The sequence below is a fragment of the Periophthalmus magnuspinnatus genome, chromosome 7, assembly GCF_009829125.3.
Source record: "Periophthalmus magnuspinnatus isolate fPerMag1 chromosome 7, fPerMag1.2.pri, whole genome shotgun sequence".
Lineage (NCBI taxonomy): Eukaryota > Metazoa > Chordata > Actinopteri > Gobiiformes > Gobiidae > Periophthalmus > Periophthalmus magnuspinnatus.
This window is the reverse complement of record NC_047132.1, coordinates 1824784-1842768: the sequence shown is the minus strand read 5'-3', so window position 1 is coordinate 1842768 and position 17985 is coordinate 1824784. Positions and strand designations below refer to the sequence as shown.

At 38.2% G+C, this 17985-nt stretch overlaps 1 protein-coding gene across 1 annotated transcript in view; it reads left to right on the top strand.

The window, feature by feature from the left end:
- Positions 1-17985, top strand: part of LOC117373734 (nephrocystin-4-like) — a 272836-nt gene that overhangs the window by 149940 nt on the left and 104911 nt on the right. Inside the window, exons 16-17 of the mRNA XM_055223162.1 lie at positions 8102-8262; positions 9806-9980. Of these exons, the coding sequence (XP_055079137.1) occupies positions 8102-8262; positions 9806-9980 (336 nt within the window). The remainder of the gene's footprint in view (positions 1-8101; positions 8263-9805; positions 9981-17985) is intronic.

Sequence of the window (17985 nt, the reverse complement as noted above, 5' to 3'; positions counted from 1 at the left end):
TTTCTTCATTAAATAATAGTGTTTTCTTTTATATTACCACATGGCCTTATATCTGTGTACTCTCAGTCATCCAGGTGAGTTCCATAGTGGTCCATGGGTGTATACCAGTCTACTTGTTCTGATACAGCTCAAAATCATTCTAAAGCTATTCAGGAAAGGTTCACTTCTGTCCTGTGAATGTGACTTTTTTAGTATCGATACCTGCTCAAATGAGTATCTAGTTTCGATACTAGTTTGAATATTCCTCACTTACATCGCATTCTGTGTGTCCTTATTAAGTATTTACTGCAATGAGTTCATAAGCGCTTTTCACAACATTCGGAGGCCAGAACAGCTAGCATGCTAACTGTGCACTTCCTCATTCTCCGACAATGAAATGCTTCGAAATTACATGCTGACAGACACAGCGGACTTATTTTGACTTCAAGAGCTGCTTATGGGAAAAAATGAAGAGTTTACAAAAAAATCTTTAATTTGGTGAAGTTTATAATTTTACTTCTTGGTTGGACATGAGCAGTAGATGTGACATACATACGGGTAATTGCATAATTTTTACCTGGCAACTATACAATATCCTGTTTATACTTTTTTTTTTTAAATGAATGTTTTTTGAATTAATGTTTAAACTTTAAGAGAAAAAATGCTTAGAGTTTTATGTGTTGACAACATAGGTAGAGGGATTCTTTTTTAGAACTCACTGCTACTTTCTGTATTTTTGTACTTTTATTTAAGCTTTTCTTTTCAAACTGCCACTTAACTGATGTAAAACTATGATACATATTTACTACAGGTACGATCCCACCAAACCAAATTATAATTAGAAAAAGCAAGGCCAAGTTTATTTGTATCACACAATTCACACACAAAGTAATTCAAAGTGCTTTACAGAATAAGAAAGACATTAAAATCACAATATAACAAATCAAAACATAAATAATAATCAAAATTAAGCTTTAAAGAGTGTAGAATAAACCATTTCAGTCATAAGTACAGCTAAGCAGAACCCTTTTTAGCCTGGATTTAAACATTTGAAGAGCTGTTATAGACCCTTTAAAGGTGAACTGTGTACCATTTTGGGTTGGGAGCCTGTCACCTGCTTGTCGCCATGGAGCTGTTATTGCTGAACTTCCAGTGTGCAACCACATACAGGTACACATATGCAAATGGAAGGCAGGATGATAATATTTAAAAAGAATGTTGATATTGATAAAAATCACAATTCAATTTGACATTTAGATTTATGAAGTGTCTGTCTTTGTTGTAAATGTTCTTGTTTTGGAGTCTGTATAGTCCAGATAACGATAAAGAAAACAGTCAACAATTATTTTAATAAGTAACTGGCAGTTCTAGTACGTGTTTTTATTTTGTATTACATTTCAATTTTTGTATTGTTATATTTATTTATTTTGCCTTAACGTAGGCCAGCTTGTTCAGAGTCTGTTTTCCTGCCTCTGAAGAATGATGGTCACGGTTGGAGCTAACCTGGTTTTCCTCTGCGCTGTAGTCCTTTATGCTGTGGAGATGCGTGACTTCCAGGTTTTCTCTGACCTCCAGGGCCCGAGTTCTGTGGTGCTGCCCGTTTGCATGCGCTTGCTCTGAGCTGTGGGCTCTGCCTCCTCCACCTCCTTCCTCCATCGCTGCTGTACTTTGCTCAGATTGATGCCCCTGTGTGGACTTTAGTCACTCTTTATCACTATTGTCTGAATGTGATGTTAAAAGGAGCCTTTTAGAGCTGCTTTGTCAAGTTCAGTCTGATCTATTTAAAAGATGTATTGGGAGCATTTGACCACATTATAATGGTCATTATCTTTCTGCATTTTGAGTGACTCGTGCATGTCTAAGTAATCCTCCACTGTGTTTGTGTCTTCCACCTATCCCCGCCCACTGTTAAGATGTCATTATTCAAAATACAAATGAGTCCACAGCACAGGCTAGCAACAAGGCCTGTGTTATGACATTTGAAATTTAGTGTAATGAACAATATGCAGGAATATGCCATTTTTTCATGTGAAAGCTCAGAACCTTCAGTGTTCAAGGACTGAGCAAGACTGAGGCCACAAAGTTTTGCTGTCATTATAATACTGACAGCAACTAGCATGCTACCTGGACTTCCTGATTCTCTGACAATAAAACACTAGATTTGGATGCAGACAGTACACAGCAGACTTATTTTGACCTCAAGAGCTGTTTCTCCAATATATCTGTGCTGGGGCAAGACCAATTTTGCGCAGATATCTGGGAAAACATTGGGAACAGGCCTTTTACGATGCATTTGACATATTAGACTACCCATTCCCTAAAACATAGTGAACAGATTTGAGAAAAAATCTTTAATTTGATGAAGTTAATCATTTTACTTCTTGGTCAGACATGGGCAGTAGATGTGACATACAAAGAGGTAATTCCATAATCCATAACCGTGATCTAACAATTATAGAAGCAACAGAGACGGCACTAACACTGATTAATGATTGGCTGCTGGGGTTTAGATAGTGATGACTGGAATTCACCATGTTTCAGAATATACCATTAAAATTACCTCCACAAAGGGAAGTAGGTGACATGACCAGCCGAACTTAAAGGTCAGTTATGTGGAGAAGTGACCCAACGCTTGCTGTAAGAATGTTTCTGTATTTAGGAACAATTGTTTTATCGTAATAGAAACTTGGAATAGAATATAGAATGATTTTAATGTTTTTTTTTTTCTTTTCTTTTTTGAATAATACATTTTGGCCTTTTAAAGTGTGTATGACAGTGTTGGATGATTCTCAAATTTTAACTTAATTTAATGGGATAATACCTATAAACATAAATTACAGTTTACACCAAACAAGCCGAAATTTGAGAAGAAAAGTTGAAAATTACAAGATGTAGAGAGTTGTATTTTAGAGCGGTCCATATTGATTACATCACTCTAGGGGGAAACATGTTTTTTCTAATACTCTAAACATTATTTTAACAACATAACGGTGTTTTCTTATTTATTTATCAAATCATAATTTTGTGTGCATTAGAGGAGTTTTGGTCCAGTGTAGTCGCTAGGTAACAGTTATGGACTTCCTTAGCGTGATGTCATGATTTCCAACCAGGAAATAAAATTTTAAACCTAAAAAGTAGTCAGACTTGGAAAATAATTGTACAGTTTTTGTAAAATGTAAAATATGATGATCTGTTTTAGTAAGTAGTTGAGCCTGTCATAGGCACTTTAAGACGGTCCTTGAGGGCCTCTGTGCTGCTGCAGTGTTTGGTGTGAAGTGTCTGGAGAAGCATTAGGAGAACGTGTGGGCGTCTGCAGTCACATCTCCTCACATCTCCTCACATCCTCTGATCAAAAGCACCAGCTCATCTCCATTCTATGTCCCACCATAGTCCTGCCCTGTGGATTATAACACAAAGGCCAGAATCAGAACATGGCTGTGTAATCGGAGAGCTTAAAGAGAGGATATTATGCAAAATTGTGTTATAATGTTATTCCTTCTTCAAAAATATGCCTGAAGAGGTTTCAGATGTCATTCATGAGCCCTCGTCGAACCCTCCTTACAGTTAACAGCAAGATTCTGTGCAACACTCAGGCCCCAGGCCTGTCACCCACGACAAGTCTCCATAAATATACAAAACCATGATTCAAAACTGTACACAAGAACTTGACAAACCTGATGTGGTGTGCAGTAGTTTCATTAGCGGGGTGGACGCTGATTGTGTTGTGATAGTGCTCTGAAGGAGTAGTGACAAGTTGTAGTAGTGATGTTGTTTTCGGTGAATATACATTTATATACAATAAAATGTAACACGGTGATCTAAATATTTTATGTGTTAGCAATTAATACCCCATAAAATAAAATATTTCATCATTCAAATTAATTATTTCAGATAATATATTTGATTTGGTCTTTCAGTGCATGGGCCTAAACACTTGGTCTCTAACAAGGATATATTAAGGGAGACGGAGACGTACTGTGCTAAATCGCCTTTTCTCATTTCTCATTTACCAACGTGATTTACAGTGATTCATGCATGTTTACCATGTTATAGCATCGCTCCCTCATCAAAAACATGCCTGAAGAGGTTTTATATGTCATCCATCCAGGGTTGAGTATTTTAGTGATCTCTCCCAGGCCTTATTCAAACCTTTCTTACAGTTAGCTGTAAAATTCTGGAGAATCTAGAGAAGGGAAAAGGAAGGGTGGGCTCTAGAGGTATAAGGAACAGTGTGATATGTCTAACATTTCAGACGTCGCCCCTGCAGCCAGGTATGTATGATCATAGACATATGATAGTGATCAGGGCTGCCTTGCATCTAATTATCTCATCTGTACAACAGTGAGGCAGAGTCAGGGAAGAGTCGTCTGTTTTAAAGGAGATGTTTTTAAAGGTTCTATGTTACACAAAGTTGACTCTTGTGACCTTTGAGCCATGTTAGAACATTGCTACCTCCACAAAAACATACCCGGAGTTGCGCTTTGTTTCATTCGCACATATTTAAGTAACCCTTTATTATTAATCTTGTGACATCTCCAAAGCTCAAAAATGTAATGAAGCAGTAGTTTTCAAATTAACAGCTCCTTTTACCTTTGTACAGTAGAGATTGGCAATTTCAGGGCTCACGTAGTCCAAATGATTCTAGTGAAGGTGTATGGAGCTTAAAAACACAGTAGAGCACTTCTTGAATTGCCACATGACATCACAAGGTGGACCACAGTGTTTTCTGTTTGAGAGAAGAACTCTTTGTGTGTTAAACGTGTGAATGAAACAAAACACAACTCCAGGTTTCCATGAGGAAAAATGATAACAGAGATCACAAAATACTACGTACTATGTGCCCAGACTCCCCATACCTATGCAGACCTCCTCCATAGTGTGTGCACTGTGATGATTAAAGCCATCACTCTTCTGTGTACGGCTCAAGTGGCTGCAGGTTTCACCATGGTTAGTGCCCATTATTATGTGGGTGATAGGGCCCTTGGGTGCAAAGGCTCATATTGGCTGCTATTGGACTTCCACGCAGTGTAGTCATCGGGGCTAATCACCCCCGCCGGAAATCCGAGCGTATCCCTCTACACTCTGTCAGAAAAGCAGTTCTTCCATAGTGTGGGCTTCCCCGTGATATACACAGAGGATATGAACAGGGCTGTGCCGGAGGGTCAGTGACAAAGGTAGTACGGACCGTGCATTTAGTTTAACTAGTGTGGTCAAGATACTAAAATTTCAAACTCGATTTATTTACTAAGGACCAGACTCAACACTCAATACTGATTGCACTACAACAATGATGATTAAAAAAAAGTCTTTATTTAGACATCTATGACAAACTGGGCCTTTATCCCTTTAACACCACCATAATTTTATTTATTTACACATTTGGTAATTTTCAGTAATTTTGCAATGTACAACAAAACCGATAGTTTTACCATCAATTAGTATCTGATTTTTCATACCTTTGAAAACTCTTATGTGAGTAATGTATTTGCCAGGGTAACAGTACTATTACTTGAATAAAAGTTTTAACTACTCTTCCCACTGCGAGTTCGGGTGTTTTCAGACAAACAGCTGTTAGCCATAAATGGGGTATTATACATAATAGATTTTTTTGAGCTTTCTACCATCTTATTGTCCCTGCAGAACTAGATGTCATCCATGCATGCTTGAATAATCTAGTGATCTCTCCAAGCCCTATTTGAACCCACCCACCAAGATTCTGTCCAGTGTTCAGCCCATAAGTCTACATCATCCATGGTCCCACAGGGACATTTCTCCATAAAGAAAAACATGATACAAAACTGTACACAACAACTTCACAAACTTGATGTGATGTGCAGTAGTTTCATTAGCGGGATGCAGCTGATTGTGTTGTGATAGTGCTCTGAAGGGGCAGTCAATTAGGGTGGAGAGCAAGGGGAGGGTCAAAAGTGAAATTTATTAAACATATTAATATTAATTCCAGTGAATTTAGCATTTTCAAAATAAAAAGGTGACATGGTGATCTAAATATGGTATGTATTTAAAATACCACCAAATGACATCACAAGGTGAAACAGAACACTTTGTTTTTTGAGGATGCAGGCAGCCGAATAATAAAGGATTACTCAAACATGTGTGAATGTAACTAAACATAACTCAGGTATGTTTTTAAGGAGGTAACAGCATTATAACATGGCTAAAAGCTCACGAGTCAGTTTTGTGTGATATAGTAGTACTAGTATAGTATAGTACAATATTAAATGATATGAACATTTGAGTTTCTTCTCTCTTGCGTCTTTAAATGTAATGGTCCTGACTCTTGGATGTTTTTAAATTGAAAAATTTGATATATATATATTTTTATAATTACATGGGCATGAATATATGCTCTGTCCAAGAATCAACTCTACACACAGCCTTGTTCTAAGTAGGACAATGCTTTCTCCATAATAAAGCTGAGCTGTTTCATTTGAGCCCATCACAACAGAATCTCCCTGTCCTCTCCCTTGAGCCAGCTCTTTACCTCTTTACATTAGTTTAAAGACCGTGCAAAATCATCAAAATGGAGATGATTGTGTATTTGCAGGTCCATCTATCCCATGTTTATGGCTTTTCCATTTGATTGTTCATTGACTGCAGCTCCAGGCCTCTTCACAATCGTCCTTCTCGTCTGTTTCTCTGTATGTTATTGTCAGTAAAGCCTGTGGAGATGTGTGATGGCCTGTGTGTTATAAGGATGTCACAAAATAAAATGTTAGTGTTATGATTATTGTGAGAAGAAACATCATGATTTTTTCACCATGACCAAGCAACTGTGAAATCCCATTTTCTTTCATAATACATTACTATTCCTCTCAAATGAACAATTCTTTCTAAATGAAAGTTAATGTGACATAAACAACCACATAAAAGCAGTTTACATTTGGGTTATTATAAATCCAAGTTATTTAATTTTGTGTAATGTTATACTTTGCTTTATGTAATAAAGTAACATTAGTTTTACCTCAGTACAGCTATGGCCTGCACTCACACCTGCACAATCAAACTGATCACACAGTGCTGTTTGTTTATATGTCCTGCAGTTGTGCTAACACTTTAGCGGAGAAAATAAGCCCAGTGACAGAAATATCTATTAAACAGTGAGGCAAATATGAGTCCTGCTGTGATGTGCTCCTCTGTGAATTCATGGATTAAACAACTGCGACAGCAGGGAGAGTTAAACAAGAAACGAGGCTTCAAAACTTCTGTATCCTCTCCATGTACATGAGCAACATTTGCACTTACCCTGGACAAAAGTCCTGCACTATAGGAACTATCTGTTCAACAAAAGGGGCAACAAAAACGACACAAACGAAACACTTTACAGCACAATGACATGTGACAATAAAGACCTAAACTCCAGGCACAGTTACTGGGAGTTATACAGCATTATTACATTTTGCCTTATTTTCTCCATCTGAATATAGTTTAACCATATGAAGGAGTTCAACTGCAACTGAGGATTCAGATTTGCAGATACTTAAATCTGTAGAACCAAATTTTGTTCTTTACAGAGGCTATCAGTCTTTCTAAATGTGAGAGTTCTAGGGTGAGCCATGAGTTATTTGAGAACTTCTGTCTTTTCAGTTTAATAATTTTGTTTTTTTGGCTATTTTGAGTTTATGAGAATAAATAACTTTGTTTTTATAAGATATTTGCAGCGTTGAATTATTTCCAAGCAGAGCTGTTGTTGGGTGGAATGTTGAGACCAATCATTTCTGACAGCCCATTTAAAACCCTGACCAAAAACACTGAATATATGGACAAAGCCGCAGTGTATGGTAGTCATCATTTCTAATATAAGGATGGTGTGGACAGGTGTTGCTTTGACTGAAGCCCATTCCATGAAATTTATTTGTGGTGATGTGGAGGGTTTTATACTATATATCAGGATGTATGCTGTTATCATGCTAGCTGATTTAGGAGCACTGTCACAGCAGAAATCTCCTCTGGTCTCTGGAAGTTGTGAAAAATGCTTATAAACTCTTCACAGTGAATAATTACTTTGCTCAGAATGTGTTAGAAAAGTGTGGAATAATTTTGGACCACTGCAGACCATTTAAAATGATAATGTTATGTTGATTCACCCCCTGTGTACTGGCAGATTCCCCAGGACTCGAGCTGCAGTTCCGTGTGGACCGTTCCTTCCTGAAGCCTGGAGAGCAGTGCAGGCTCCTGAGGTACCTGGCCCTCCACAGCCTGCAGGTGGATGTGTGGGACAGTGACTCTCTGCTCCTGCTGGGCTCCACGGCTGTGCCCCTCAAGGTACTGTCTCCAAGCTATAACGTTATAACATGGTAGAAAGCTCCAAAAATCTCCCAAAATCCAAAGAAGCTCTAAAAATCTTTAAAATCTTTAGCATAATACTCCATCTAACTTTTTCTTTGCTACATAATTCCATAATTCCAATTCCAGGCAGTGTATCTACAATGTAAAAAAGTTGTAAATAGAAAGAAAAAAAGCTGAAGGTGTGTCCAGCTTTTGACTGGTAGTGTATGCGTATTTCTGTTTTTTTATCCGTCTGTACCAGTGTGTACACAGTTTATGGCACATGCATTATTAAAGGCCACACACTGTTCCCATCAGCCCTGCCACAGCTCTGCCACAGTGCAGTGTGAGCAGCTTGTTCCAACAGGGCTAATAGAGTGAGACAATGCTCACCAACAGCACAACACAGACAACAGAGACAGCACAGACAGCACGCTCCGGCCCCCAGATCTGTGCCGAGTCGGGGTTTGCTAATGTCACCAAACAGTAAAGGTGAACTCAAATCAGCATCCCCAAATATAAAGTGTAAAGCAAATATAGACTCCTGTAAACAAAAGCGTGGAATGGAGGCACCTGGAAGCAAAATTAAAGTGGAGCATAATGTGATTTCATGGATTAAACACATGATATCCCAAAATATGAAAAATCAATGTTTTTTTGTAAAAGCTCAGTTAAATATATATGATATCATGGCCTGGTTTCAAGACATTTACTGTATTTTACATGATTTGTTTATTTAATATGAGATTATGAGATTATTATAGACACTAACTACAAAATCTACAATGTTTTTTTTGTTGTTTTTTTTTAATACGTACATTTATATTACATTTCTAATCACAAATGATAGTTTTGGAGAAGCTCAAGTTCAACTTTGAGGCTCGAGTATAAACTCACTGATAGACCTGTCACAATAATTACAGTATCGATTTATCATCCAATATATGAAAGCGGGAACGATATATTTTGGGTCGCAGTATTTTTTATTGTGTGTACTTTTTCCTTACATTAGTAGGGAGTATTAGTGTGTTTGCCATTTTTATGTAATAAGGTAAGATTTGAGCTGTAGAGAGTAGAATAAATAACTTCTGTGGGTAATTTTCGGTTCATTGTGCTATTTATTTGTTTGTTTGTTGACACTATATAATTAGGTTTACTGGGATTATCTCTGAGTCAGTGGTATAAAATAGTTTAAATATGTAGCAAAAGAAAAATAAACTCTGTCAACAGAATAAGACGTAGGTAGTGTAGTTAGCTCCTCCCTTCATGTAGATATAAGTCAGTGTCCAGCAGTATTCGGTAACCACAGTGGCTTGGATGAGCAGCCAAACGTCTTCGCTCATGCAACATTTTGTCCAATTTACAGATTTTTTTTTCTTTTGCTATTGATCAGACCTGAATGACTGAGGGATTACCCAGATTTGCATGTCAGTTAATCAATAAAAATGTATTATGGTCTCCTACATTTTGCCTCCATTTAGAACATTCTGACATTTAATTTAAAGGGGGTATGCTCACTTTCCAACCCTCCCTCTTCCAGTACATGCTGCGTCAGGGGAAGGCTGCTGTCCAGGCCCTGCACCAGCTGGACGTTCTGACCACAGATTACGTGGGAGAGGAGCCCCTGGGAGCCAGCGGAGATCAGGGCCCCGACTGGCCCCTCACTGTGCACACTGTGCTCAGGGGCCAGCTGCATGTCCGCACCGCAAACATAGGTAAGTCACCATGAGGATTTTTATTTTCCTGTTCTGATTTGAGACTCCAAACACACGTAAATTCATATGTTTATCTTAAATGACATGGAACTTGTGTACACATGACAGAGGTTGTTTTTTTTTCTTCAAATTATGACTTGGACTGTGTACGAATATCCACACGATTCCCTAGGGCATTATTTATTGTCCACATCTTTTTAGTGGTGTGCGAATGTGCACTTGGTGAGACAATAGTGCACTCAAATTTTCCCACAATGCACCATGAAATGTGGTGGACATCAGCGGTCACTAGACTGGTCAATGTAGACCATAATGCATTGCGAGAGTTGGAATAATCACAGCATGACAACAGATCTTTGAACACAACTTATCTGAAAGAAAACAGAAGCGCTGGTTTATCACACTGGTGATCCCTGATTATAAAAATACTGTATAAAGTTGTACCTTATCTTGAACTCTTAACAGGCTGATCATTTCCACTGAAGATAGAAAAATGAATAGTCTAATCTGCTTATTATTTATTACAGAAATCAAGTTTTATCTGAGTTTAGTGGATGTTTTCATTTGACCTGAATGCAGTTAGCTGTGAGTCACTATAAAACCCACTAAACAGTTGTGAGGTTATGTAGCACATGAGGGATTAGGGGCTAGGGTGGACATTTGGAGACAGTCTTGGTTATGTGGGATAATACATGTGGTCAATATTTTTCATAGTTTTAAGTCAGTGAAGTGTCAGTGTGCAACAGATAGTTGGATGTTTTAAAGGAACTCCATGCAGCTATTCTGGTTGAGGGTCTGTAATCTGCGTGTCTCCATGGAGATGTTATTGCTTTGCTTTACTACAAATCTGAACATATACCTGAACCAAACATGAGTGTCTCTGGATAAGCAACACTACAAAGCCGAGTCACAACTCACGCTGTCAACCCTAGATTTTCTGAATGAAACTGTAAAAACAGAATAGGTTGCAGGATGAGCGCCTGTCGACCAATCAGAACAATGGAGAAGACGAGACTCATGAACAAGGAACTATCAATCACAAATTGTATTTGTGGATTTTGTGACTCAGAGAAATATTCAACTTTCAACAATTTCCAGTTGAACAATATTTATGAGCAACCCTCTTAAAGCGAGCAGGTGAAAGGATGATGTGGAGTTGTATTTACTGTTAGCTTAGAGTGGGATGACATGGCGTCCCCAGAGCTTAGGCAGCTGTTCCAAATCACAAACCCAAACAGAGTGACGCTGCCTCCTCCCCTCACCCCGTCTCTGCTCTTCTCCGTCCAATTTGGGCCAGCGTGATGCCAGCTAACGATACCTCCCCAGCCATTAATCAACAAACCAAACTCGACTAAACAAAGCCCCTGTGCCTCTCCGATGTTGCGCCTGAGTACGCACCTCCGTTGGGGGCTTATCGCAGCGCAAAGTGGCTGGAATCGTGGGCCTGTGCCTGGCATGTCAATTCCAATGAAGCAGCAGATATCCATCCGTTGCTATGGTCCACACTCTGTTTAAAAAGCAGACTGGCGGCTCTGCTTTGGTTGTTGTGTCCTCGCGTTACACGGCTCTGTCTGAAATGTCACAGTCTACTTGCAAGTCTTCAGACAAATGCTAGGACCTTAGACCTTATTTATTGGCAACAGGGATAAAACTTTGTAACTCTGCTAATATGAAGTACCAAACTTGTGTAATCATTGGTGTGAAGAGTCAACTAATTTATTTCAACTGACGGGCCTTTACCTGATATTTTCCCCTTGTGTTTGAGCAAAATGTGCCATGCCCCAGTACAGATATATTATATAAACAGTTCTTGAAGTCAAAATAAGTCAGTTTTGTGCTGTGTGAGTCTAATTAGAAAATGTTTTATCGATAGTCAGGAAGTGTACAGTTAGAATGCTTATTGTTTTTTACGGTATGGCTGTGGAAAAACTGCACTGGTCACTGAGAGTTGTGAAAAGCAGGTATACACTGATCACAGTGAATAATTAATACATTAACTACAGATTATTTAAAATGAACTAGTTCTATTTAGAATGTGTGTGTAATCCCTCAGTTGTCCAGGTAGGTTCCATTGCAAAAGAAAATTGAATTCTGGCAACTGGACTAAAGTTTTACGTGTGGATATGTTTTGCCACTCATCCAAGTAGCGTCTTCAGCTCAAGGTCCTGAAAGCCACTGCCTTATATCTGTGTGAAGGGAAGAGCTAACTACACTGAAACTAACACAACCCTGTTGTTTACAGTAAGGAATATCTGTTATTTAAGTCCATTGAACTACTCTAAGCTGAGTCATATTTTGCATACTCGTTCCTGCCTCATAATAACTATGATAGTACAAATGCTACATGATTGTCGGTAAAATTTCCAGTCTCTCACTCTCTTTACTGAGGCTAACTAAAACCCAAGGTATGTTAATGTAGTTTCCAAAGATTTGATCATTATATTGTGTTTGTAAACTTCATTGTGGTACTGTTCCATATGTTGCCTCCATTGCTTTTTCAATGGGAAATTGACCTTAACCACAAAACTATGAAAAACCAGGGCTGTTTTGGTGACTGACAACCAGTCCACCACACGTGAGCCTTGTGTGAAAACATTACTGCATGTAAAAGTATTTAGCATAGGTTATTCACAGAGCTATTAGTGCTGAATATAGTATAAATGCTAACAACCATGTAATTAACCACTTAAAAAATCTAGCATTATGCTGGACAAATTGCTCATAAACATACAGCAGGACACCACAAATTTTCCATAAAATTTTGTAAATAATTATGTTTTTTTTTATTTCACACAACACCACAAATCTTACTTTGCTAAGTGAAATTTTGAAAAGTTTTATATTGACTTATATTACTCATTGACAAATGCAACAAGCATATGTTTCCAGTGTCTACAAACATCAAAATTCATTCCTGTTTATTTGAGGCCTCATTAAAATGAATTGGATAGAACATAATGAGCAGCAGTCTGTGTGCAACTATTCTACCCACGTCAAAGCTGGAGGGGTCTATAGGATCTATAGAGTGCAGCAACATGGCACCTAAATCTGTCATTAAGTGGTAATAAGAATGTCACACGTTTCATATTTAGATGCCGCTCCCCAGAGGGCGACATGGAGCTGTCGCTTTTATTCTACTTTATATGATGAGCATTTAACGATCCTACATTATACAACATGGACTCTTGCAAACTTGAAGCCATGTTATAATGTTGTTACCTCATTAAAACATACCTGGAGTTGTGTTTTGTTTCATTCACACATTTGAGTAACCCTGCATTATTAGTCTGTCTACATCTCCAAAGCTCAAAATGCTCTGTTCCATCTGGTGATGCCATGAAGCTGTAGTTTTCAAGTTAACACCTCCTTTTATCTTTTGTTTAGTAGAGATTCCAGGGCTGAAGTGTGAGTGATATGTTGAAAGTGTATGTTGTTTTTGAATACATTCTTTTTTTCAAATGCACTTTTGCCTGTTTTTACTTGAAGAATTCCAATCTATATGGACTTTATTGTGTTCACAAATAGCAAATACATTCTGTGAATCTTGAACTTTCCAAAGATATATAGTGATTTTAGTATGAGGAATACAAGTCAAATCAATAGGTTGTGGGGCAGCAGGCTGGCAGCACCACTCTGTGTTTGGCACACTGTCCGCTCCTTATCACACTCCGCCTGCCTCTCCGCTTCATCCGTTCAGCTCCCCGCCATGGTCAATCGCTCTATCCCTTCATCCCTCCTCTCCTCCATACCTCTTCTACTCCATCCCTCTTCTCCTCTGCTCTCTACCATCTCTTTCACATTTACTACAAAGTGTTTTTCTCTCCAATCGTTTTTGCACAGATATAATTCAGAGTTCAAACCTCCTATCAGTATGAGAGGAGTAACCAAAAATGAAGTTCGTATGCTGGGATTGTGCAGGTATAGATTGTGCCATAGAAAATGTGATAGGGCTATGGTTGTGCAGCTTAGGACTTTTTGTGTACTCTGAATACTCGTACTATATACCCTCGAGACATGTACTGTATGGATCTCTGTACTCAGCCTGGTGCTCAGCCTGGTGTCAGAGGATGAACAGGGGCTGTGGAGCAGTCGGAGCACTGGGAACTGTTGAAGCAGTTGGGGAAGTTGGAGCAGTGGAAGTGGTTGGAACAGTGGGAACAGTGGGAGCAGTGGGAGCGGTCGGAGCTGTTTGAGCAGTGGGAGCAGTTGGGGAAGTTGGAGCAGTGGAAGTGGTTGGAACAGTGGGAACAGTGGGAACAGTGGGAGCAGTGGGAGCGGTCGGAGCTGTTTGAGCAGTGGGAGCAGTTGGGGAAGTTGGAGCAGTGGAAGTGGTTGGAACAGTGGGAGCTGTTTGAGCATTTGAGCAGTGGGAGCAGTTGGGGCAGTTGGAGCGGTTGGAGCTGTCAGACAGATGGATGTGAGCAACTGACACACCCTGATACTCTCCATCATGAGAACAGCCATCCATCACATGTGCCAGGTGTGAGGCCAGCTGGTGTGAGGTCGACAGGTGCTCACCACACTGCTCCATGTGAACTGACTGTGTGAAATGGAAACTGGACCTTTGCTCCGAGGGAAAGGACTGTAATATGTGTGTATGTATGTGTGTGTGTGTGTGTGTGTGTGTGTGTGTATTTATATATATATATATATATATATATATATATATATATATATATATATATATATATATATATATATATATATATATATATATATATATATATATATATATATATATATACATATATATATATATATATATACATATATATATATATATATATATATATATATATACATATATATATATACATATATATATACATATATATATATATATATATATATATATATATATATATATATATATATATATAATATTGTGGGACAGTGTGTATGAATGAACAGCAGGTATAAATACACCATATTTAGCTCGGAACTAGCTAAATGAACTAGTTTCCATCTCTGAGCTCTTTTATAACCATGTTGTACCATTGTTCCCTCATAAAACATATCTGTAAAAGTGATATTTCTGTAGCAATTTGGCTTGCTAAACATTAAATTCAAGCATTTTATATGGTCAAGCAATGTTCATTATGCGGTCATTAGCACTGATGCTAATAACACACATTCTGTCAGTAATTGATACACACATTTAAAATGAACCTCAATAAATACTACTACACATATGACTGTTTTCTTACGTCCAGTGGTTGTCAGTCATTAAAACAGCCCTGGTTTTTCATAATTTGTGATGTTGAGTGGCTAACGCTAACTCTCCAATTTTATCAATCTGAACCTATGTTCCATCTAGTACCAGCCTTTAAAACGCAAACACTATGCCTAAAAATGGGAAGGGTCTATTGCTGTCAATAGAAGGAGCACTAATGCAAATATAATCACTTGGAAATGGGACCATTTAAAAGTAACAAGGGCAAAATAATGCATGATGTGTCCACTTTAATACCCAGTCTGCACATGCAGTCTATTCTCTGCGTGTAAAAATAATTAGAATGGAGCTGACACTGGCGCGCAGCTGATCCTGCTAATACCTAACCTGTTAGCTTCTAGCATGATCCTAGCACACTGCTGCACATTCATGCTTACTCAGCTAAGTCCATGCTGTTAGCTAATCTGATCCCATTATAAGTCATGATGAACTATGAAGGTGAATGAGTCTCCTCTGTCCAATTAGGTTCTTCTCCTGCATTGAACTATACTGCAGTCTGAACTGTTAAACTAATGTAAGAATCCCATCCCATTCAGAACATGTTTGTAGATATCTACCCCACGGCATGAGATAAGCAATGACAGTATCTACAAACGTTACAAAACTTTATTTTGGAAATGGTGGACTGATAAATACACAGAAACAAGGCAAGAGCTTTTTAATTAATCATGTCACTATTGTTGCTTGTATTTTAAGTTTGTTTTTAGGTGATCAGAATGACATCCACGCAATCATATTTCTTATGAAACAGCCAGCTGCTCTCTCAATCCACTCACACTGATACAGTCTTTGATCCAAACTTCACAAACTTTGCACCAAAAGCATCCTAACTTTTCCATGCTGCTTGCCACAGCATGGTTGTCACATCTTTACTGCAGTTTGTTTTATGTTTTTTTTACTTTTTAATTGTATAAAAAGTATAATTGCACTAGTGAATAGCCCATGGCAAATAAATATTATTTATTTCATAAAAATCTGAATGGGCCGAATCACTATTAGCTTCAGTAGACGGACGAAAAACAGCCCAAATCACAGGCGTGAGCGTATGTACATTTTACCAGCCAAGTAGCAGTTTGGGGGGGAAAAATGAGTAGAAAAGTACAAAAATACAAGTGGCGGTGAGCCATTATTATTAAATTTCAACCAAAACTATTTATATGCAAGGAACACATTTTTCAGTTTAAGGGTTCAAATAAGCCCCAAGAGAGGTCACTAAATCACTCAAACTTGCATGGATGACATCTAAAACCTCTTCAGGCCTGTTTTTGATGAGGGAACAATGTTATAACATGGTATATACATAATAGCCCTTCTTTAAAGAAGACCTATTGTGCTTTTGTCTGCCACAGTTATAATCTATGACACCTGTGGATCATTATGCAATAAACATCTACAACGACTTAATAATCATTTAAAATAACTTAATTAATGAACAAGTCCACTGACTTTTGTTTTAGAAAACTGCAGTGCTGCAATCGGTTTCACAACAAAGATCCATGGAGCTGTTGGCACCTCCAATCATACCCATATCACAGATTAAAAAAATAAAACTGGAGAACCAAGTAAGCACAGAGCTGTGGGCGTATGTCGTTGGCGATGAAAATGGGGGGTTAATCGGCAAAATGACCTCTTGAAAATAATTGTTATTAAAGACTGCTCAAACATGCACTCCAAATACAACTTCAAGAGGGTAAAGGGAGAGAAGGGGAAACAACTATAACATGGTTAAAATCTCTAAAATGTCGATTTTGCATAATGGGATGAACTATGACTGTTAAATATATGAAAAGTGTGAACAATAATTAAAGCTGTTGTCTGATGGACAGCGTTGGAGCATTGTGTGTGTGTGTGCGCTCCATGAGGCTCCACTGGGCTTAATGAGTGTGTGAGGAGCAGACTGTCATTTCTCAGTGAAAGACTCAAACTCGGCTCATTCTCTGATTTAATTAAGACGAGATGGAAACGACAAGTCATTCATTAAATGGTAACACTGTATGCTGCCGGGCTGTTCGTTATAGTGCTGTTTAACATGGGACAAAAGCACACGCGTTATCTGAATCCTGCAGCCTGGAGTGGCATGGCTATGTGGTGGGGAAATATTCATGTCCCCATTTTTTTAGACTAGAGAATAGCTCACAATTTTTGTTTTATAGTTTTAGTATAGTACATAGTGTTGTTGCGATGCTAAGGAATAGAGTCGATAGAAAGAGTCATTACCAATTCCGATACCACGATAACAAAAAAAAAAAATCTTTTTATAGACAATAGATTGTTATTGGCTGTAAAAACTTCTTGATTGGCCAAGGATGGAGCCAATGAGATGTACAGATGCTGCAAGGTCTGAAGGGTAGAATTGTACAATGAAAATCACAGAATTTTCAGTTAGCCTAATGTTAAATTAATGGGGACTTGAATATGCTACATATGAAAGTTAAATCCTAAAGTTAGCATTCATCCAAAAGTATTCTTAGTGATTAACAGAACTTTGACTTTCATTGATTCTGCAAAAATCTGCAATTGATCCTTCAATCGCCAAAACTCTGTGACTCAGGTTAGACTTTAATCTGAGCTTTGTTTTAACACAATCTGACCTGAGATTATCTGCTCTTAAACAAGTCTCTCACACATAAAATTGCAGTCACAAGCTAGCTAGCATTAGCCTACAATTTTTCAGTTAGTCCCTTTCACCTTTTTTGTTGAAAATCACCTAAACAGGACCATGAACATTCGCACTGATTACAGCCTCCTGAAAATGTGTTGTTGGTGGTAACT